The following is a 19,197-nucleotide window of genomic DNA, read 5'->3' as shown; positions in this document are numbered from 1 at the left end:
TTTTGGTGGGTGTGGATGCAAGAAGGAACAAGGAAAGCGGGCAGGTTGCCAGTGGAGTCTCTTAAACAGAAGTGATCTGTAGACTCAAAATTATAGGAAGCAGTTAGGGGGAAAAAATAGGCATGAAGTGTTGCTTTTATTTTTAATCTTGTCATTGCTTCCAGTGTTCCCCAGAGAATTCTATTTAAATATAATCAAGAATGACCCATAATTTAGTATTTTTATTCTTTATGAGAATAAAATTACAACTAGAGCTAGGCAACCCTTTTTTTCTCAGGCAGGGGCCCCAATCCTAAACTTACATCGGAGCTGCTCAAGTTTTCCATTAAGCTGAAGATAGTAATTATCACTCGTTAATTAAGGGAGGGATTGTTGTATAGCATTTTGAAATGCTCAGATGAAAAGTGCTATGTAAAAAAAATATGTTATGCTAGCTTCATCAGACATGCAGTAACTGACAGGAAATATTCTCATACCTTACTTTTGCTGCACTGCTATTTTAGACCATGAAAATGCCTTTCTAAATTTCCTTTTTTATGAGTCTCAAAGTCAAAAGCTGACTGCCCATTGCCATGGAGACAGTTCTATTTAAGGTACTATATTAGTCCTTTCCTCACAGAGGGATAGAAAAGTGGTCAATAGAAAAGCATCACTCTCCATGGGTTAGAATTAAGTAATTACATATGCTTCTGGGGCAGCAAACACATAAATGGGAATTTAGGAATGGGGGCAATTTAATACAGTTTGTTATTTTTCCCGAGAAAGATCAACACAGGTTAGATTTTACCACTAAGCTGGAGACAATAAGAGAAAAAAAATCCCATTACCTCAAAATTATATGCAACCAAATAAGAAAATAAAATTATTTCTATTTACTATCCTAGAGGGAACTGCAACTAGCTGAAACAATCTTTCCTTTCAAAGAGCAATCTTTTATCCTTTGGATTTATAGAAAGCCCACATATAACAGACATTCCTTAAGTTTCCTTTGTGTTAATTTTCAGACTTCCTGATTTGGCTTTCTGACATCCCATTTGTAACTGAAGAGTAAGCTACTAGTTTACAGGAAAAAAGGAATATCCATAATTGACATGTATGTTTAAATTTGTCTGAGACTCGAAACAAAACAAAACAAACAAACAAAAACACAATCTTTCAATCCTAAACCTGTCTTTAGGACAAATATTATCACATCTTCTGTTTAGGAAAATAAAAATGTCCAAGATAATCTTTTCCATGAAAGCTTAAAACATCAATCTTCTGTGAAATAAAAATAATTTAAGATGGTGAGACCCATCAAAGTTTATCAATGTTGGTGCTAAAACACTATTTTTATGTAAACAAGCAATTCCAAAAGATATTTTCGTTCGATTTCAGTCATAAAATAGCTTCTAAAACCCAACTCTTTTCTCCCTTAAGCTAAAGTTCAGAATCCAGCAACAATAAAATAAGACATTATATTTCTTAAGGTGAGAGCATGTCGTACCAGATGGTCTCAAATCTATATATTTTTTTAAACAGGCAGAGAAATCTTTCTGATTCTGGAGCTGATACTACCTTTATTATCTATGAAGAGTAGGGATTTCATATTGACTTAATTTGAAACAATTTCCTCTTTTTACCATATTTCTCCAACAGTTGATAATGCATACTGGAAATAAAATGGACACACACAATTTTGATTCATAGAAGTATTTGCTTAATAACTGTAGACCAGTGGTTCTCAATCCTTAAGAGTGCATCAGGAACACCTGGAGGGGTTGTTGAAATACAGATGGGCGGGCCTCACCTCCAAAATTTCTGATTCAGCAGAGCTGGGTCAGGGCCCCAAATAGTGCATTTCTAACAAACTCCCAGGTGATGCTGATGTTCCTGGTTCCAGGACCACACTTCAAGAACCATTGTCCTAGACATTAAACAAGCTTATTAACTTACAGAATTGTTATTCCGTTAATATATCACTTCGATCTTTCCCCAAAGGAAAATAAAACAATAACTTTAATCTCAGGGGTGGGGTGGGGGAGGACAGTCAATCCTAGCAATCTGGAAAGGATATTAATTCAATCAAAACCAAGTTAAATTCCTAAAACTTGCTATCCAGTGGTTAGGCAGCTGCTGGGGTTACAATGACATTCAGGAAAACAAACCCTTGACCAACAGAAAATGGCTGTGTCTCTGGTGGATTCAACTGGCCTTGAAAAGCAACTATCTACTATAAACTTGTGCAGAGAAACTTAGTAATTGAATGTAAATTTTTCTTAGAAATAACTGTAAACCAATTATGCATTTATGTATGTGCCAGAAAAGGTATGTATCAAGTTTCTAGGAGTCCAATCTAGCTTTCCTGCCGACTTACACTTTCATTTTAGAAATCCTTTATCTTGAATTGATTGATCTACAACTGACAGCATATTGCATTTTAGTTTTCAAGTGCTCTATAACTCTGTCAAATAATTATCCATAAATACTAAAATGCATTAAAATGACTATAAAGATAGAATAAAAGGAAACAGCCTTTTGTAATAACAATATACTCCTCTACTATTTTATGGGCATGAAATGCATACCTGTTACTGGCAAAGTGATGGGCAAGTTAGAAGTACCAGTGGACAAATTACTTAGTTCTCATGACATCAAAGTACCTTTCATAAATGGTAACATTGTGGTTTATTAAAAGCTAAAACTGTTAAATGCATAGTCATGATGGGTTCAAACTTTAGTGGCATTCTAATACAAAAGATGTAACACCTGGTAGCACATTGACAGTAGGATTCTGAGTGAGTTTCTTACTCAGGTTTTAAAAAAAAAATCAACTGTTTCTATAAATATCTGAAGTTAAATGGAGTTATCACCAAGGTACTTAGCAATTCTTTCCATTTGCCACTGTGACAAACATGTTCTCTGCAATAGTTTTAATAAAGACCATTAGGAAAGGAAACAAAAGAAAAACACATAGATGTACTTACTTTTAAAAGCTTACCATCAATTGAAAGTAAAGTATTTTCCATGACTAGCTGCTTTTACATCATAGGATTTGTTTTTTAAAACCAAGTGCACTGGGACGCCTGGGTGGCTCAGTCGGTTAAGCCTCTGCCTTCGGTTCAGGTTGTGATCCCAGGGTCCTGGGATCAAGTCCCGCATCGGGCTCCCTGCTCGGCGGGAAGCCTGCTTCTCCCTCTCCCTCTGACTGCAGCCCCCCCTGCTTGTGCTTGCTCTCTCTCTCTCCTCTCTCTCTGACAAATAAAGTCTTAAAAAAAATTAAAAAAAAAAACAACCAAGTGCATCAATCCTAAAATTTATGTGGAACCACAAAAGATCCTGAACAGCCAAAGCCATTTTGAGGAAAAGAGCAAAGATCACACTCCCTGATTTCATATATTACAAAGCTACAGTAATCGAAATAGCATAGTATTGGCATAAAAACAGATATATAGATCAATGGAACAGAATAGAGAGCCCAGAAATAAACCCAAGCATATGTGGTCAATTAATTTATGACAAAGGAGGCAAGAACATACAATGGGGAAGGACAATCTCTTCAGTAATTGGTGCTGGGAAAACTGGACAGCCACATACAAAAGAATGAAATTGGACCACTATCCTAGCACACACACAAAAACTGACTCAAAATGGATTAAATACTTGAATGTAAAACCAGAAGCCATGTAACTCCTAGAAGAAAACAATGGCAGCAAGCTCCCTGGCATCATTCTTGGTAGTATTTTCTTCTTTTTTTTTAATCTGACTCCAAAGGCAAAGGCAACAAGAGCAAAAATAAACAAGTGGGACTACATCAAACTAAAAAGCTTCTGCACAGCAAAGGAAACCAAAATAAAAAGGCAACATACAGAATGGGAGAAAATGTTTGCAAATCATCTATCTGAGAAGGGGTTAATATTGAAAGTATATAAAGAACTGTTACAATAACAAAAACCCCCAAACAATCAATCTTAAAAATGAGCAGAGGATCTAAATAGACTTCTTCCCCAAAGACATCTAGATGGCCAATAGGCACATGAAAAGATACTCAACATCACTCATTATCAGGAAAATGCAAATCAGAACCGCAATGAGATAGCACCTCACACCTGTCAGAATAGCTATCATCAAAAGGTCAAGAAATAACAAGTATTGGTGAGGATGTGAAGAAAAGGGTTCCCTTTGGTATATTGCTGGCGGGAATGTAAATTGATACAGCTACTAGAGATGACAGAATGGAGGCGCCTCAAAAAATTAAAAGTAGAACTATCATATGATCCAGCAATTCCAATTCTGGATATTTATCATAAGAGAACAAGACTAATCTAAAAAGATATATGCACCTCTATGTTCACTGCAGCATTATTTATAATAGCCAGGACAAGGACATGACCTAAATGCCCATCAATGGACGAATGGACAAAAAAGATGTGGTGTATATATACACACAATGGAATACCACTCAACCATGAAAAGGACTGAAAATTTGTCATTTGCAACAAGGATAGACCTTGAGGGTATTATACTATGTGAAATAAGTCAGAGAAAGAGAAATACCGTATGGTTTCAGTTACCTGTGGAAATCTAAAAAAATAAACAAACACACCACACAAAATGCAAGCTCATAGATACAGAGAATAGATTGGTGGACAGGGGAGATACAGAGAAGAAGGTCGAGGGGTGGGCAAAATTGGTGAAGGGGACCAAGAGGCACAAATATCCAGCTACAGAATAAGTAAGTAGTGGGGGTGTAATATACAGCATGGTGACTACAGTCAATGATACAGCAAAATCGCAAGTTGCTAAGAAAGTAAATCTTAAACGTGCTCATCACAAGGAAAAAAATGTCATAACTTTGTATGGTGACAGGTGGTAACTAGATTTATTGTGGTGATCATTTTGCAATGTATATAAATGTCTAATCATTATGCTGTACACCTGAAACTAATATAATGTATACCAATTACACTTAAAAACCAAAACAAAACCAAGAGCATCCAATTAGTGATTACTTCATAATATAAAAGAGAACAAGATAAGCATAATCATCCATATCAATACTTGGGTTATGTACGTTTAATTCTCCCACATTTAATCATAACAATATGCAATCATAACAAGAGTTGGTCAAAAGAACTCCCTACCAGATCTAGTATGAAGCACACAATATTAAAATGCGTAGCCGTGGGGCGCCTGGGTGGCTCAGTCGTTAAGCGGCTGCCTTCGGCTCAGGTCATGATCCCAGGGTCCTGGGATCGAGCCCCACATCAGGCTCCCTGCTCCGTGGGAAGACTGCTTCTCCCTCTCCCACTCCCCCTGCTTATGCTCCTTCTCTCGCTTTGTCTCTATCAAATAAATAAATAAAATCTTTAAAATAAATAAATAAAATAAAATGCGTAGCCATTTGTTAATCTTCACTTCAGTGAAAATTCCGATTGACTGAATAGGGTCTGAATCTTGCACTTTGTACTGGCTGTGTCATTGCTCCGGACATCATTAGATCTCAACCATGGAAGACATCATATACTGATACTTTTACAAAGGTGCAACCCTGGTAAATGTGCCATCTTATATTCACTGACTAAATACTTGGTGTGCAATTTTTAAAGCTCTTCGTCTTAAAAAGTATCCTGAATAATTAATGATTTTCCATTTTTGAATTATTGACAGCCATCGCTTCTGCTCACCAGAGGGGTTGGTTTCCCCTGAATTACCTTCCCCTCACATACACTGCCCTACCAAGACTCAGATACTTCTGCCTTCGGGTACCACCCTTGTCAGCTCTGGAGTACGTGTTTGTTTCACTTACAGTATGACACAGTTCTTGAGGGCCACTACGTTAATGTCGGTGGAGGAAAGTAGTTAGGGAATTAGGACGTTAGTGGAATAAGACAATGAGTTCAACACTTTAAAATTCACTACAGAGAAAGCACTACACGTGTTGCATGGCCTATTTGTAGTCATAAGAAATGTCTACAGACCTATCCTATATTCTCCTCACTCAAGAACTCAAAGACAATATAAATGACAAGAGCTCTGAAATCCTAACATGGGGACTCTGACCAGCACACAGAACACATTCAGAAGCTTAAGTATCTAGTTTTGCACTATGGCCTATCAATCCAAACCATTCACATAAGTCAGGTTTTGCAGAACTCTCAAAATGTAACTGTAATTAAAATGTAAGGCTGTGTAATATATAATGGTTCTTCTATTAAAAATCAAAAAAGGTGTGATAAGGTGTTACTTCAAAAGAAGTAAAAAAGCACACTGTGTTCATAAGTGCTTAATGGCCTGACAAATGTGCTTTCAAGGATATTTAGTATCAACATGTTTTTAAAAGTTTTACTTTGAATATATCCAAATTATGTTATCTATCCAGTCCTAAATAGGTCATTCTATTTTTTTTGAAATTTTTAGATTATTTATTTATTTGTCAGACAGAGAGAGAGAGAGAGAGAGAGCACAAGCAGGGGGAGCAGCAGGCAGAGGGAGAAGCAGACTCCCCGCTGAGCAAGGAGCCTGATGTGGGGCTCGATCCCAGGACCCTGGGATCATGACCTGAGCCGAAGGCAGACGTTTAACCAACTGAGCCACCCAGATGTCCCTAGACAGGTCATTCTAATTAGGTGTTTTTACAAATGTGGTGTTTATTAATAGTTGGCTTTGGATTAATTTTTTTACACCAATGAAAGTTCAGTTAGAATGATATAGCAATGGTTTTTTACTTAAAAAAAAACCTATACTATGTTATCTGTATGTTATTACCGAGCAGGCATAATTCAGAAAGATCACCTAACCTAGGCCTCTGATGCCAAATTCCTTACACTGTCCTCTCTACCAGGAGGTCAGCTAACTAGACTGCTGGCTACATCCAGCCTGCTGTCTCCTTTTTTACTGCCCGGGTTTTATATTTTTAAATAATTGAAAAAAAACCCAAAAGCATATTCATGACATGTGAAAATAATATACAATTAGAACTACAGTGTCCATAAACCAAGTTTTATCAGAACAAAGCCACATCTATTCCTAAGTGTTCTTTTATGCAAGAGACCTACTTAGTATTTGGTGCCCTTAAAAATGAGGGAAAATATATGTTTAGGGAAGTAAGAATGTAAAAACAATTCTCTTTTCTGATAAAAAATATATACATTGCCATTTTATGCTTATTCTATGTGAGGTGTCTTACCGCTGGTTTCGCCATCCAAGGACAGAGTTGAGTGGTTGTCACACTGATAACTACTTAGGCCTCACTTTAGGCTTGCAAACCTAAATTATTCACTATCTAGCCCTTTGCAGAAAAAAATTGCCAAACACTATTCTATACCATTTGTCAAATGAGTGGCATAATCTTGAAGTTCTCTTTATGAGATCCAGATGTAGGCTGTAACTCATCACCCGGCTTAGGCCAAGAACCCTGACGTCCTCAGTGCCTGTGTTTTGACTACCCAACAGGTAGGAGCATTTGAGGTCTGCTGAAAGAATATATAAAAGAATGACAGATATTCGTATAGTACGTGAGTAGTTTATAAATGTTAACAGCCTCTACATTTCTTGCCTGTTTAAGAGTATGAAGGCCATGAAGGAGCAGTAATATTCGGATATAGAATAAGCACAAGATGGCAACGTATATATTTTTACCAAAAAAGGGCATTGTTTCTGCATTCTTATTTGCCTAAACATGCATTTCCCCCCCATTTTTAAGGGCACTAAATACTAAGTAGGTCTCTTGCATAAAAGAACACTTACGAGTTCATGCTAGTCTTGGCTATTCAACAATGCACTTTGCCTAAAGAATATTAAAACCTAGACCTTGTGGTTATCTTAATAGCTACCCGATACAAAACAAGAGCTTACAAGATTATTAACTATACAGGCCATACTCTATTAAAAAAATAAAACTACAACACAAATAGATATTCTGCACCCCATCTGAGAATTCACCAATTTCAGCAAATATATTAGACAAAAAGGTTAATATAAAAGAATTCGAATATTACTTGGGGCTTAGTGCTGAGGTACCTTTAGCTTAGGTGATTTTTGTTTTAAGCCCTTTTTGGTGGAGTAAATTTGCTGGGTGTGTTTTCCTTTATTAATTTATACCAAAAAAATTAAGATACACAAGTTAAATCCCTAATTTCATATAAAAAGGAAACTGAGGAATTAAAATTGCTTTTTTTCATTTATATTACCTTAAAGACAAAATGAAAAGTAAAAAATATCCCACCCAGCTTAAAATGCACCATGCTGGGCCAGAGCCTCAGTAACTACAAAGCACACAAGGATAAGCCAGCTTGATGATGCTGGACCCTTGGTTATCCCAACACCTCACTATCACCCAATTTTTAACCCGTTCTTCATTTCCACTGTTTATTTGAATACTGGATAGAACTGCAGTCACGGAATTTTCCTATTAGAGACAATAACCAAACATAGTCTCAGAGTGAACATATTACAAAATATTTTTTGTCAAAATTATTTACCCTTTTTAGTGTCAAGTATGCAAGTTAGGAAAGCCCTCCAGTGAAGCAGTTACGTAGATTTCAGGATGTAAATTCCCCTGGAGACAATGTTGTTATACCTACTGGTTAGGTTTCCAAGTTATTTTTTTTTTTATTTTATTTTTTTTAAGTAGCCCCATGCCCAGCATAGAGCCCAACATGGGGCTTGAAGTCACAACCTTGAGATCAAAACCTGGGTTGAGATCAAGAGTCGGACACTCAACTGATTGAGACACCCAGGGGCTCTCCAAGTTAATCAGTAAATGCCTATTGAATATAACTGTAATATTAATAGTACTCAACTAGATATCTTACTGTGTTTCTATGGAAAGACTCTCAAGAGCCCTAATTTACAAAGAGCAGAACCACATCTTCCCTCAAACTCCTCTCCTCAACATAAACCCTTTGTGACACCAGTAACTCCTCTGTTAAGTCTTCTGTAGATGTCACATACAAAATGTAGGTAGGGGGAGGCCAGTGGCTGGACACCATCCCAGGATCTGGGCTTCCTTTTAGCATAATTTTTGCCTTACCACAGAAAGCCAAGATGAATGGTGGAAATGAGCATTCATGTTATATTTTATCTTCATAAATCTTTTTTTACTGTAAAATATTACTAAAAATTGAGAACATTTCTTAGAGGTCCTATTCAAGAGACAAAACACTTGAACTCAATGTTTCGAGACAATGTCTTCTGTCAAGATATGTCAGCAGTATTGAACGAATCAACATTACTGAACTAATAAATGACTGATTGGCAAAAGAAATAAGTCAAAGTTTGCTGGAAAATTAGGAAAAATATATCCTGGGATTAGGAACCATGATCATATAACAACAGACGTAGATAAAAGGGCTAACTAGATAGGTCAAAACTGTCAATGAGAACCTCAATTTGGTTTTCAATTGATTTAATCTTTTAAAGAAATTTGCATTTCTAATACAAAAATAAAGTAGAAAATATCTGAATTTGAAATCCCTCTTATTAATCTCTTGAGTAATCAAGTCCTATTGTTTCATTAATTTCATATTTTGTAAAAGTTGTTCCATGAAGAAAACATGGAATGTAAGGAAATTCAGTGTTTATATCTGTATAAAGAGCCAGGCTTTGGAGTTAGACCCAGTTTCAAATCCTGAGTCTGCCACCTATTGGTACTATGACCTTAAACAAGTAACTAAAGCTCTCTGAACCCTAATCTCTTCATCCACAAAATGTAATAATTCTTTTTTTTTAAAGATTTAATTTATTTATTTGAGAGAGAGAGAGAATGAGAGATAGAGAGCACGAGAGGGAAGAGGGTCAGAGGGAGAAGCAGACTCCCTGCTGATCAGGGAGCCCGATGCGGGACTCGATCCCGGGACTCCAGGATCATGACCTGAGCCGAAGGCAGTCGCTTAACCAACTGAGCCACCCAGGCGCCCAAATGTAGTAATTCTTTAGAGTTTCATTGTGATGATTAAATGTGATACATATGCTGGGCTTAAATATTTAGCAGTCTATGGCACATAGGCGGTATTCACAAGAAGCTAGTATCGTTACTGGTATTATAAAATGCACTTCAAAACTAAGAGTTACAATCTCAGATAATTACAATCATCTTCCACAAAATCCAGCTTTAGGTAGCCATGAGGTTAATTTCAGCCTTCTCAATATTCAGCCTATATCTATAACTGGAAAGAGAGATTTCATTTCTTCCAGCGACTAGTTTCACCTTTGCAATAGAGATGTAAAAATATGTACCTAGAAATGAGAACATGTACCTCCATTACAAGTAGTTGTTTATTAGTAGAAAAAGTAAGTCTCACTCAAATGTATATTTTATACTTTTAAGAAATCTCTGGTGCAAGAAATAATATGGCCCTAAATCAGCCATTTTTACACTTGGTCGTACTTATTCATATATGATATGTTCAACACATTCTTCATGAAACGTAAGGTATTCTATTACTCCTTAGTGGAAGCGTTCAGCAACAAAATGCAAGGTATTCCAACCCACCATTAAATATCCCGTGATATTCATGTGTCCCTCAGGGGGCAGTCAATATCCTGGCCCATGGACCAAAAAGTGACTCACTTCTGGGTGGATCTTAAAAAGTAAAGGCTAACTAAGGGGCAGTCTGGGCCCGGGAACGGTTCTCTGGTTCAGTTACCAAGGGAGTGCCTGCTGGCCAAGGGGATTGCAGCTGGCTTGGGAGATTTCCAAAATAAAGGACTTGGGGGAAGTGGAAGAGAGAAAGGCTTAGCCAGAATATGTGAAAAGAACCTTAGGAGGGGGCCTACGGAGAATCTTGGAAGTTTGAAGGTACGTCTTTAGTACTCCAAAACTACCATCCCTTACAGAACACTAGCACCTTCCAGGAGGTAGAGCATATGTCCTATCAAAGCAATGGCCATTTTACATTTCTGAGAAGGACCAACAGCTAGCTAAGGCCAGTGTCCTGACCCTCTTAGTGAAATGACATTCTTGCTCCCTATCAGAACTCCCTCCAAAACGGAGCATATTTCACTGAAACATGCCCATGGCCAAAAAGATGGTAGTCATCTTTGTCACTGAACTTCTCAAAGTGTTCCTTATATATACAAAATATGACTGTAAAGAACAGACATATCAAATATCAAACCTATTTTGGAAAATGAGAGAAGTTTTCATTTTATCAGATTATATTGTATCCGATATAAGTATACTGCCAATATTTATAAGAGCAATAGATTTTTAAATCAGAATTCTAATTTTGCTAAAAATAAACTTTCTATTAACCAGATCCCAAATAAGAGGAAACCTAGTAGGGGAAAAATATATGCAAATAATTGTTAATTATAATTTAATGTGCTAAGTGTGATAAATGCAGTATATTTGGGCAGAACAGCAGTCCTGAGGAGATAGGGAGAAGGAAAATGGTTTAAAGATTAGGAAACACTTGAGATATCACAAGTTTTGAAGATTTTTGAAAGACAAATAGGAATTCTACATGTTAACTGTAGATTTAGATGGTATAGGATATAGATTTTTGAATAGTTTATACTGCATCTACTTAGAAGTTTAAGGTAACTGTTGTAGACACATCACTAATCATCACTAATCATTTTGGCTTTGCCATGTATTTACTGTATATGGTGAAACCCACCCCCTCCCCCATCCTTGCCCCCCCACCACAGTGGTATCCTAGGGATAGTCTAGATACTGGTAGTCATTTATAGGTCTCACCAGATCTATTCAAACAAACAGATCCTTATGGCCATGCCTTCAAGACCACATTGAACTGCAGGTAGTTGTCTGTCGTAGTTTGTGTGGACAGAGTAACCGCACCCCCTACACACAAAATAGAAAATGCCCTCTGTCTTTGAAGATTGCGGTATTTAGGGACTCCTTCATTCATAGGACATTCAGAGCTGTCCTATCTCCCCGTCAACAGTGGTGTTTTCTTTATTCTAACAATGCCTGTTATCAGCAGTCTACAGTGATAACTTCTGATTCTTTCTTGTCTCTTCTTCTTCTGTTGCTTCTCCCGCGTCTCCGCTTTCAAGAAAAAAGGCTAATCTGGCTACTCAGAGCCTTTCCTTTTCAGCCAAGAACCAACCAATTTGAGCACAACAGACATAATCTTTGGATCTGACCATTCTTCATTGCATAGTACTTAGGAGAATATTCCCTCAGAGCCAGAAAGATGTGTTTTTCCCCCTCCTTGGTTTCTACCAGGTAAGGGGATGCTCACAAAAAGTAAAGATCATTTCTAGTTAGTCTAACTCTTAATGTGATAGTAGAGAAGCTTCTAGGATGTCACTGAAAAGGTGCTAGACAGCATCTGCAAGTGATCCTCATACAGAATAGAGGTGACTGGTTTGGTCTTATCTACATTTTCTGTGAGGTGGTGCTTGCCTTTTGTTTTCCCCATAGACTCCTGAGAATTACATTTACATGTACCATACATTTATATGAACTCTGGCTCAAAAGGTCTTAAATGTTCTGGTTCTGGAACTCCTTCCCACCCTTAAAAATTATGGAGGAACCCGAAGAGCTTTTGTTTGTGTATGGGTTATACCTGTCAATATTTACTGTATTAGAAATTAAAACTGATAAAATGTTAAATGTTAATTCACTTAAAATAATAAATCCATTACATGTTAACACAAGGCACATACTTTTATGAAAATAACTTTTCCAAAACAAAAAGTGAGCAGAGTGACATTTACGTTTTGCAAATATCTTTAGTGTCTGTTTAATAGAAGACAACTGAATTTCATATCTGATTCTGTATTCAATCTGTTGCAATGTTTTGATTGAAGTATTTGAGGAAAATCTGGCCTCACACACGTAAGTTGGGAAATGAAAGAGTTAATTGTGAATATTCTTCTTTGATAGCACACCAAAACTCCACAAGCAGAGCTTCCTAATGGTTCCTTATAATGTGGAATCTGAAACGCTATCAGGAAACTGAACTTTCTATACCCTACTATATTAAAATCTATTTGCCCAGTTTGCACTTTTAATGGATCTTTTACCTACGTAGGATTTTGATAAACACTTGCTCAAAAATGAGACAAGCAATCCTGAAAATTGAAGGACCACTGACAACATTCATTGCCAGTAAGAGAAAGAACGGTCAGATGGAGAGTTTTGCGGACCCACAGCCGTTCATAGTTGCTGAAGCTGGAAATGAGGATATTTTCCCTGGCAGCTTCAATACTTCAGGGGACCATAAGAATATAGTTTTACTATAGAGGCAGTCCTAAGAATTAAATGGACTTTTTACTAGTTGTATGATGGAGGTCATGGCACTTAAATTTTCTGTGAGAACCAAATCAGATAACGTGAAAGCACTCTAAAAATTGTGAAAGTCTAGACAAACTTAAGTTATAACCCAATATTTTCAAAAGGGAAGAAAGGGACAGAGGTGGGGAGAAAGGATTAAGACACCTTTACTCCCATAACTCTTCTCCTAAATTAGCAGTATTAATTTTTTGCTTTGCCCTAGATTTCCCCAACTTCTATTAAATACAGTCATCTTTGACTCTTAGACTTTTCAAACTAAATACTAATTTCCCTCATCTGCTGAAGTGTTGAAAAGGCAATTTCATTTTATTTAATTTTTGGGAAAAATGAAAGCAATGCACTGGATTACCCCATAAGAGGGGGAGGAGTAGGTATAAACAGAAACATGCAAATCAAAAATCAGTATGTCGATCATTCTAACCAAAGCATAGTTATCTTTACCTCTCATTTACAGACAATAACTAAAAAGGACAGAAAAGTGAAGACCAATCAAATTACTCAGTATGTACTGAAATATATTGCTACAACTCACAAAGAACTACAGTAACCTGGGAAAATAAATAGGCTCATGTTTTTCTTATATTTATAAGTTATACTTTATGGTTTACAAAGCACTTTAACACACATTACCTCTCCTGAGCTATGCAGCAACCTCTAAGTCAAACAGAAATTATCTACATTTTACAGAGAAAACTATGCTTCAAGGAAATTAACTAATTTGCCTCAAATTAAAAGACCTACCCGAGACCTACCAAATTAAAAGGCCTATCAGAGACCATGATTACATCTAGTGGCTTCCAGCATCACTACATTAGCAGTTATGTTTTGGCAGTTTACTTATTTGGTCGTGGGAAGGTGGGAGAAGCAACAGAATCAATTTTACAAATGAAATTTTAATCGGACCCGAACTATGCAACATATAAAAATACAAAACAATGATTTTAATGTGTTTTAGCTATAAAGTAACAACTACTGTTAACAATAAGTTTGTTAACAAGTAATAATATAACAGTAGAAATATAACATGAGTACATACGTGTGGGATTTTTTTTTTGAAGGCCAAAACCTTCATAATCAATGACCATCTTTCTTATCAATATCATATTAACAAAAAAGTTCAAATACATGGACAAAGGTAGCAAAACAAGTTTTAATTCGCAGCCTGCACAAGAATAATCTTGTAACAAAAGATAACTTTTAAAATAATTTGTTAAAATTTGATAAAAACTTTAAGTAGCTGTGCTTTTGTTATAACTTAATAATTTTAACTGTACTTAAAAATGTAATCCAACTCATGCATTTAACACTGAAGCATCTTAGGGCTCCCTAAAAAGCAGTTTGAAAACCTTTGTATAATTGTTTACCATCATAAATTCATTGCTTGATCTCTGCCTAGTTCACTTAAGATAAAATAAGTAAAAAACTGGTTTTGACAATCAAAAAAATACATATAAGAAACCTAATTAAGAGTTATCGCTATGGAAATCAGTCAAGGCAATTACATCCTATTGGTTGAACCTTATAAAATAGCTCTTAATTGACAATTTTAATTATAAAAGTGAGGTTCATATGGTTCGATTTAATATTTCCTATTTTATTTTTGCAGTCTTTTCACTTAAAAACCCACCAAAAAGTTGCCAAAATAAGTGATTATATAAACAAAGTGGAAAAATAAAATACCAACAAAGATCTATTACTACTAGAACTACCTAAACACATTAAGAATTTTTAAATGTTAAATATTCTAACTTACAGTGCAGTTTTATTCACTTCAGTAGTGCTGGCTGCTCCATACTCAAAGAATATTGCAATATGCCCCTTTTCATTCATCAGAAGATAAGTGGACTAATAGTTACCTACCTTTCTTAATGCAGTTTGGTACTCCACTTTGAAATTTATCTAGTTGTCATGGGAATTTCTTCAAGTAACATGCATTTTACTTCAAAACTCATTAACTTTTCCAAAGTAAGTGGAAGCATTTCCTCTTTTATTAAAAACTTTATTGAATTATTTCATTGATAACAGAACAAGTCAGACTTAGTAGGAGTTATAGATGTGAGGATAGTTTTTGTTCATTCATTTGTTTCCCTGTATGGGAAATATATTCTTTTTACTAACCTAGGATACCAAATTAGGTATATTCAATATTTTAAGAAGTCCTTCTATTTTAAAAGACACTGAATCAAAATTGTAAAGGCACTTCTAATAATGAATGTGACTCTCATACAATATATAACTCAATTTTCAGACATTGGGTTAAACCGAGTTATTTCATTTGAAGGTGAATCCAGTTCCTTTTGAAGATTCCCCCCCCCCAAATTTAACACATTGCAACAAATTAAGCTACTTAAAGCAAAAGGCTTCATGCCACATAAAAGGTGACTCTTTCCCCATCATTAATGAGGACTGTAACAGCAAAGAGTAATTCACACTGGGTGTGCATGAGTTTCATTCTTCATTATGAACTGAACTAAAATTCAAATTGCTATGACTCACTTGGTTATTACTGAACACTTTATTAAGTGGAAAACACAAGATAAATCCAAAGAATCACATTTTGAGTTACAGATGAATTTTAAAGTTATATACTTTCTATCAAAAAGAAAATCATTTTTATTAGAAATAAACTCTTACATGCTATTTTTAGAATGATGAATTTAAAATGCTAAACACTTGGTATCTTTTAAAAGCACTTAAGAATAGCACTCTTTAAAAGCTACAAATGTTGCCAAGTCATGTCATAACTGGCTCAAACAAGCCCATTTCCATCTAAAGTTATTTCATGCTACTGCATGAATCAATATTAAATACCTTGGAGTTACTAAAAACTGGAATATTAGCAGAGGTATATAGCAATTACAAAATATGAAAATGGTGAACTTCCATTTTCCATATACCTCTTTCTTTTAAGAATGACTAGAAAAGAAGATGTTCTTTCTAGGTAAATAGAAATAGTTTCTTAAAAGCTAAGAGAAATATATAAAGAATGCCAGCAAACAGTGATGGATCCATAGCCAGGGTTCTCTTAAAAGAAAAACTAGATTTTGAAGCCTAGTATCACCTCCAAACATCTTATTAGCCTACCAAATTGCCAGAGCCATCAAAAAAAAAAGTCAAAGTCAATATAGTTCTTTTGTTCCTTATTCAATTAAAAAAACAACAACAAACAACTAGCTGTTATTTTAACCAGGCTTGAGTTTAATCAGATGTGTCTCAAGCAACAATTTTTTCATGTTAAAGACATAACTTACCACTTTTGAAGTCAGGAAATAATAATAATAATTTTTTTTAAAAGCTAGGTTCGGGTGACATCTGACCCTGAAGTGAAAGAGTTAACATTCAACTAAGCTGATCTGCACTTCTGATCCATTACATTTCTCACAAGCTGCCCTACAATGAACTGAGCAAGTATCAACTGTAATTTGATCCCAGAGTTTATGGAAAAAAATAACTGCACATACTCAACATGCACATTTAATAAAAATCTGTTTCAAGAGAAACATATCCACTAAACACAATTTAAGGCACATTTAACTGTTCGATTAACTTCAAATCTGCAATCCCTTTGCTTTCTTCATGCTCTCAAATAAAATAGTGGGGGGAAAAAAGCAGCAGCCCTACTGCAGGGAAAAGAGGCTTGAAAAACAACTTTGATTGGCACTTGGCCTGACCCACAGAGGAAGAAAAACAGTTTTTGGACAAAGAGCGCAAATATTTGAGCTTGCTGACTTACATGCTTTCTTTCTATTTTTAATATATAAATAACAATCCCAATTGCACTGTAGTTAGAGAAATTGACTAAAAACGGTGCCGTATTCATCTTAGTCTTCCAGTCCCGATGCATTTGCACAGCTCAGCAATTTTAATTCATTTGTACTGGACAAACAGAAGCACCTCAACTACTGTTTCCACTTAATGAAATGTAAAAATGCAGTTTGAAGGAAAATAAACTGATTATAATATTACCCAGTGGAGGCTGATGAAGTCTGATTAAAAGCTTTTCTCGGTCTAAAGCGACATCTTTTCATTCCCCTCCCCCACCCCCTTAACGGAGTGATTAAGCCAAGTAAGCTAAACAATTCTGGAGTAAACTTTCTATCAGTCACTTGGGGAAGCAATAAGCTGATTGTACGTCTGATTTTTCTGGACCTACACGGGGCGGGGGGGTGCTGAGGAGTGATAACCCACGTCCACCTCCGTCTCCTCCTCCCCCAACCCCAGAGGAACTGTAAGGTCGAATAGCATTTCCCATGGGCATAAAGTTCAAGCTGCTTTCCCAGTTCCTTTCAAGACTGAACTATAGACACAAGACTGCCGTCAAAAGAATGTAAAAAGGGGTGTTAAGCGAGAGCGCGCAAAGAAGGCAGAAGCGACCGAATAAACAAAAACAACCCCCGCCAAGAGTTGGCCACACAGCAAAGAGGGAGCCAGGTTCCTGAAGACCAGACCAGGCTGTTCAGATTTCGCACCGACCTCCATCCACGGCACCGGGAGGAGGATCGAGCCGGTCGCTCCCTCCTTCCGCCCGCGGAGCAGGCCGGAGGTGGCAAGGCAGGGAGGTGATCCGAAAAACAGACTACTGGCAGCAAAAAGAAAATCGGAAAAAAAAAAAATCCCCAACCCCTCGGGACTAGCATCTGTCCCGGCGGAGATAAAAAGCAGCAGTGCAAACCTCCACCCTCAACCCACGCCCCCTTCCTTCGGTCTCGGCGTGGGGAAGGTGCCCCGGGATCCCTCTGAGCCTCGCCCCAACAGTGCGCCCCGGGGCCGAGCAGCCCGAGCCCCGCCAGCAGGAAGCGCCCTCTCGGGCTGGACCCCAGGCCGAGCCCGTACCTTCCGCAGCACTTTCCGGCAGTTGGTACAGAGCAGGTAGTTGGCGGCGGCCGACGGGCTGCTGCCGCCCCGGTTCATCGTGGCTGCGGACGCCGAGGGCGAAGACGGACGGTGGGGCCGAGGCCGGGTATCACTGCGGCCGCCCGCGCCGCTGCGGGGTCGGACCGTCCCCCTGCCGCCGGCCGCGCTTCAGCCTCAGCCTCCCCCGGGCGGGATGTAGGGATGGGAGGCGATGGCCCGGAGAGCGAGCGGCGGTGCCCCAGGCGAGCACCGCGGCGGCTGCCGAAGCGCCGGCGGAGACGGCGGCGGCTGCTCCTCACCGGCCCGTTGTTCCTCCCGCCCCCATCCTCCAGACCCCCGCCCCCGCCAGGCTAGGACGAGCAGCCGCCACCGCTGCCGCCGCCTCCGCCGCCGCCGCAGCGCCTCAGTGCGGCCCCGCCCCCGCCTCCCCGCCACCTTCACCACCTCCACGCTCCGGTACCGCCCCCTCCCGCCATTCGGACAGCCCCGGCCACGCCCCTGGGCCGCTAGCCCGCAGCCAATGAGCAACCAGAGCCCTGTTGGGAGCTGCGCCGGCCAATCACAGAGGCCGAGGACGCCTTGAATCTCCGGGCAAGTTAAGTTTATCTCCGAGGCTCGGAACTGAAGAGAGATGGCGGGTTAATTAGGTAGTGTGGGGTGGAAGGGAATACAGTTTGTGCTGCTCCACCAATAGGAGGGAGAGGGTGTGTCGTATGCAAATTATCCCTGGAAGCCCAGCCCCTCCCCGAAGACAAGCCACGCCCCCTTCTCTAGGTCCCTGCAAAAATGGTTAAGAGAGTGAGATAAAAAAACTGGGAGCTAGAGCCTCGCTAGAGGGTCTAAAACTGAGCTAAATATTTCCTGCTTTCTTGAGAAAGGTTGGGGACGGGAGAGGGGCGGCAGCTAAAACGTTCACACACTCAGGGCAGTGATTAGGCTTTCTCTCAGCCAGAATCTTAGCTTAGCTGTAAAGAAGACTGCAGTCACGTAGTACTTGGCAACCAGGGATCTCAAAGAACTTTATGCATCGTTTATCTTGAGCCTTGTTTTGCAAAAGACCAATTACCTGAGGCTTGGGCGGGGGTGGGGGGGTA

At 38.3% G+C, this 19,197-nt stretch overlaps 1 protein-coding gene across 2 annotated transcripts in view; it reads right to left on the bottom strand.

The window, feature by feature from the left end:
• Positions 1 to 19,197, bottom strand: part of SESN3 (sestrin 3) — a 76,995-nt gene that overhangs the window by 57,211 nt on the left and 587 nt on the right. Inside the window, exon 1 of one of the 2 annotated variants that reach the window (XM_025893391.2) lies at positions 18,083 to 18,442. The exons of the other annotated variant lie outside the window; for it this stretch is intronic. Coding sequence (XP_025749176.1) covers positions 18,083 to 18,160 — 78 coding nt within the window. The 5' untranslated portion in view covers positions 18,161 to 18,442. Of the gene's footprint in view, positions 1 to 18,082; positions 18,443 to 19,197 lie in introns of those variants that run through there. 2 annotated transcript variants of the gene reach the window in all.

Source organism: Callorhinus ursinus, unplaced genomic scaffold (assembly GCF_003265705.2).
Source record: "Callorhinus ursinus isolate GAN/ISIS: 27379988/994484 unplaced genomic scaffold, GSC_fseal_2.0 scaffold76, whole genome shotgun sequence".
In the NCBI taxonomy this organism is placed as follows: Eukaryota; Metazoa; Chordata; class Mammalia; order Carnivora; family Otariidae; genus Callorhinus; species Callorhinus ursinus.
The sequence above is the reverse complement of the archived record's forward strand: the minus strand, read 5'-3'. Positions and strand labels throughout refer to the sequence as shown.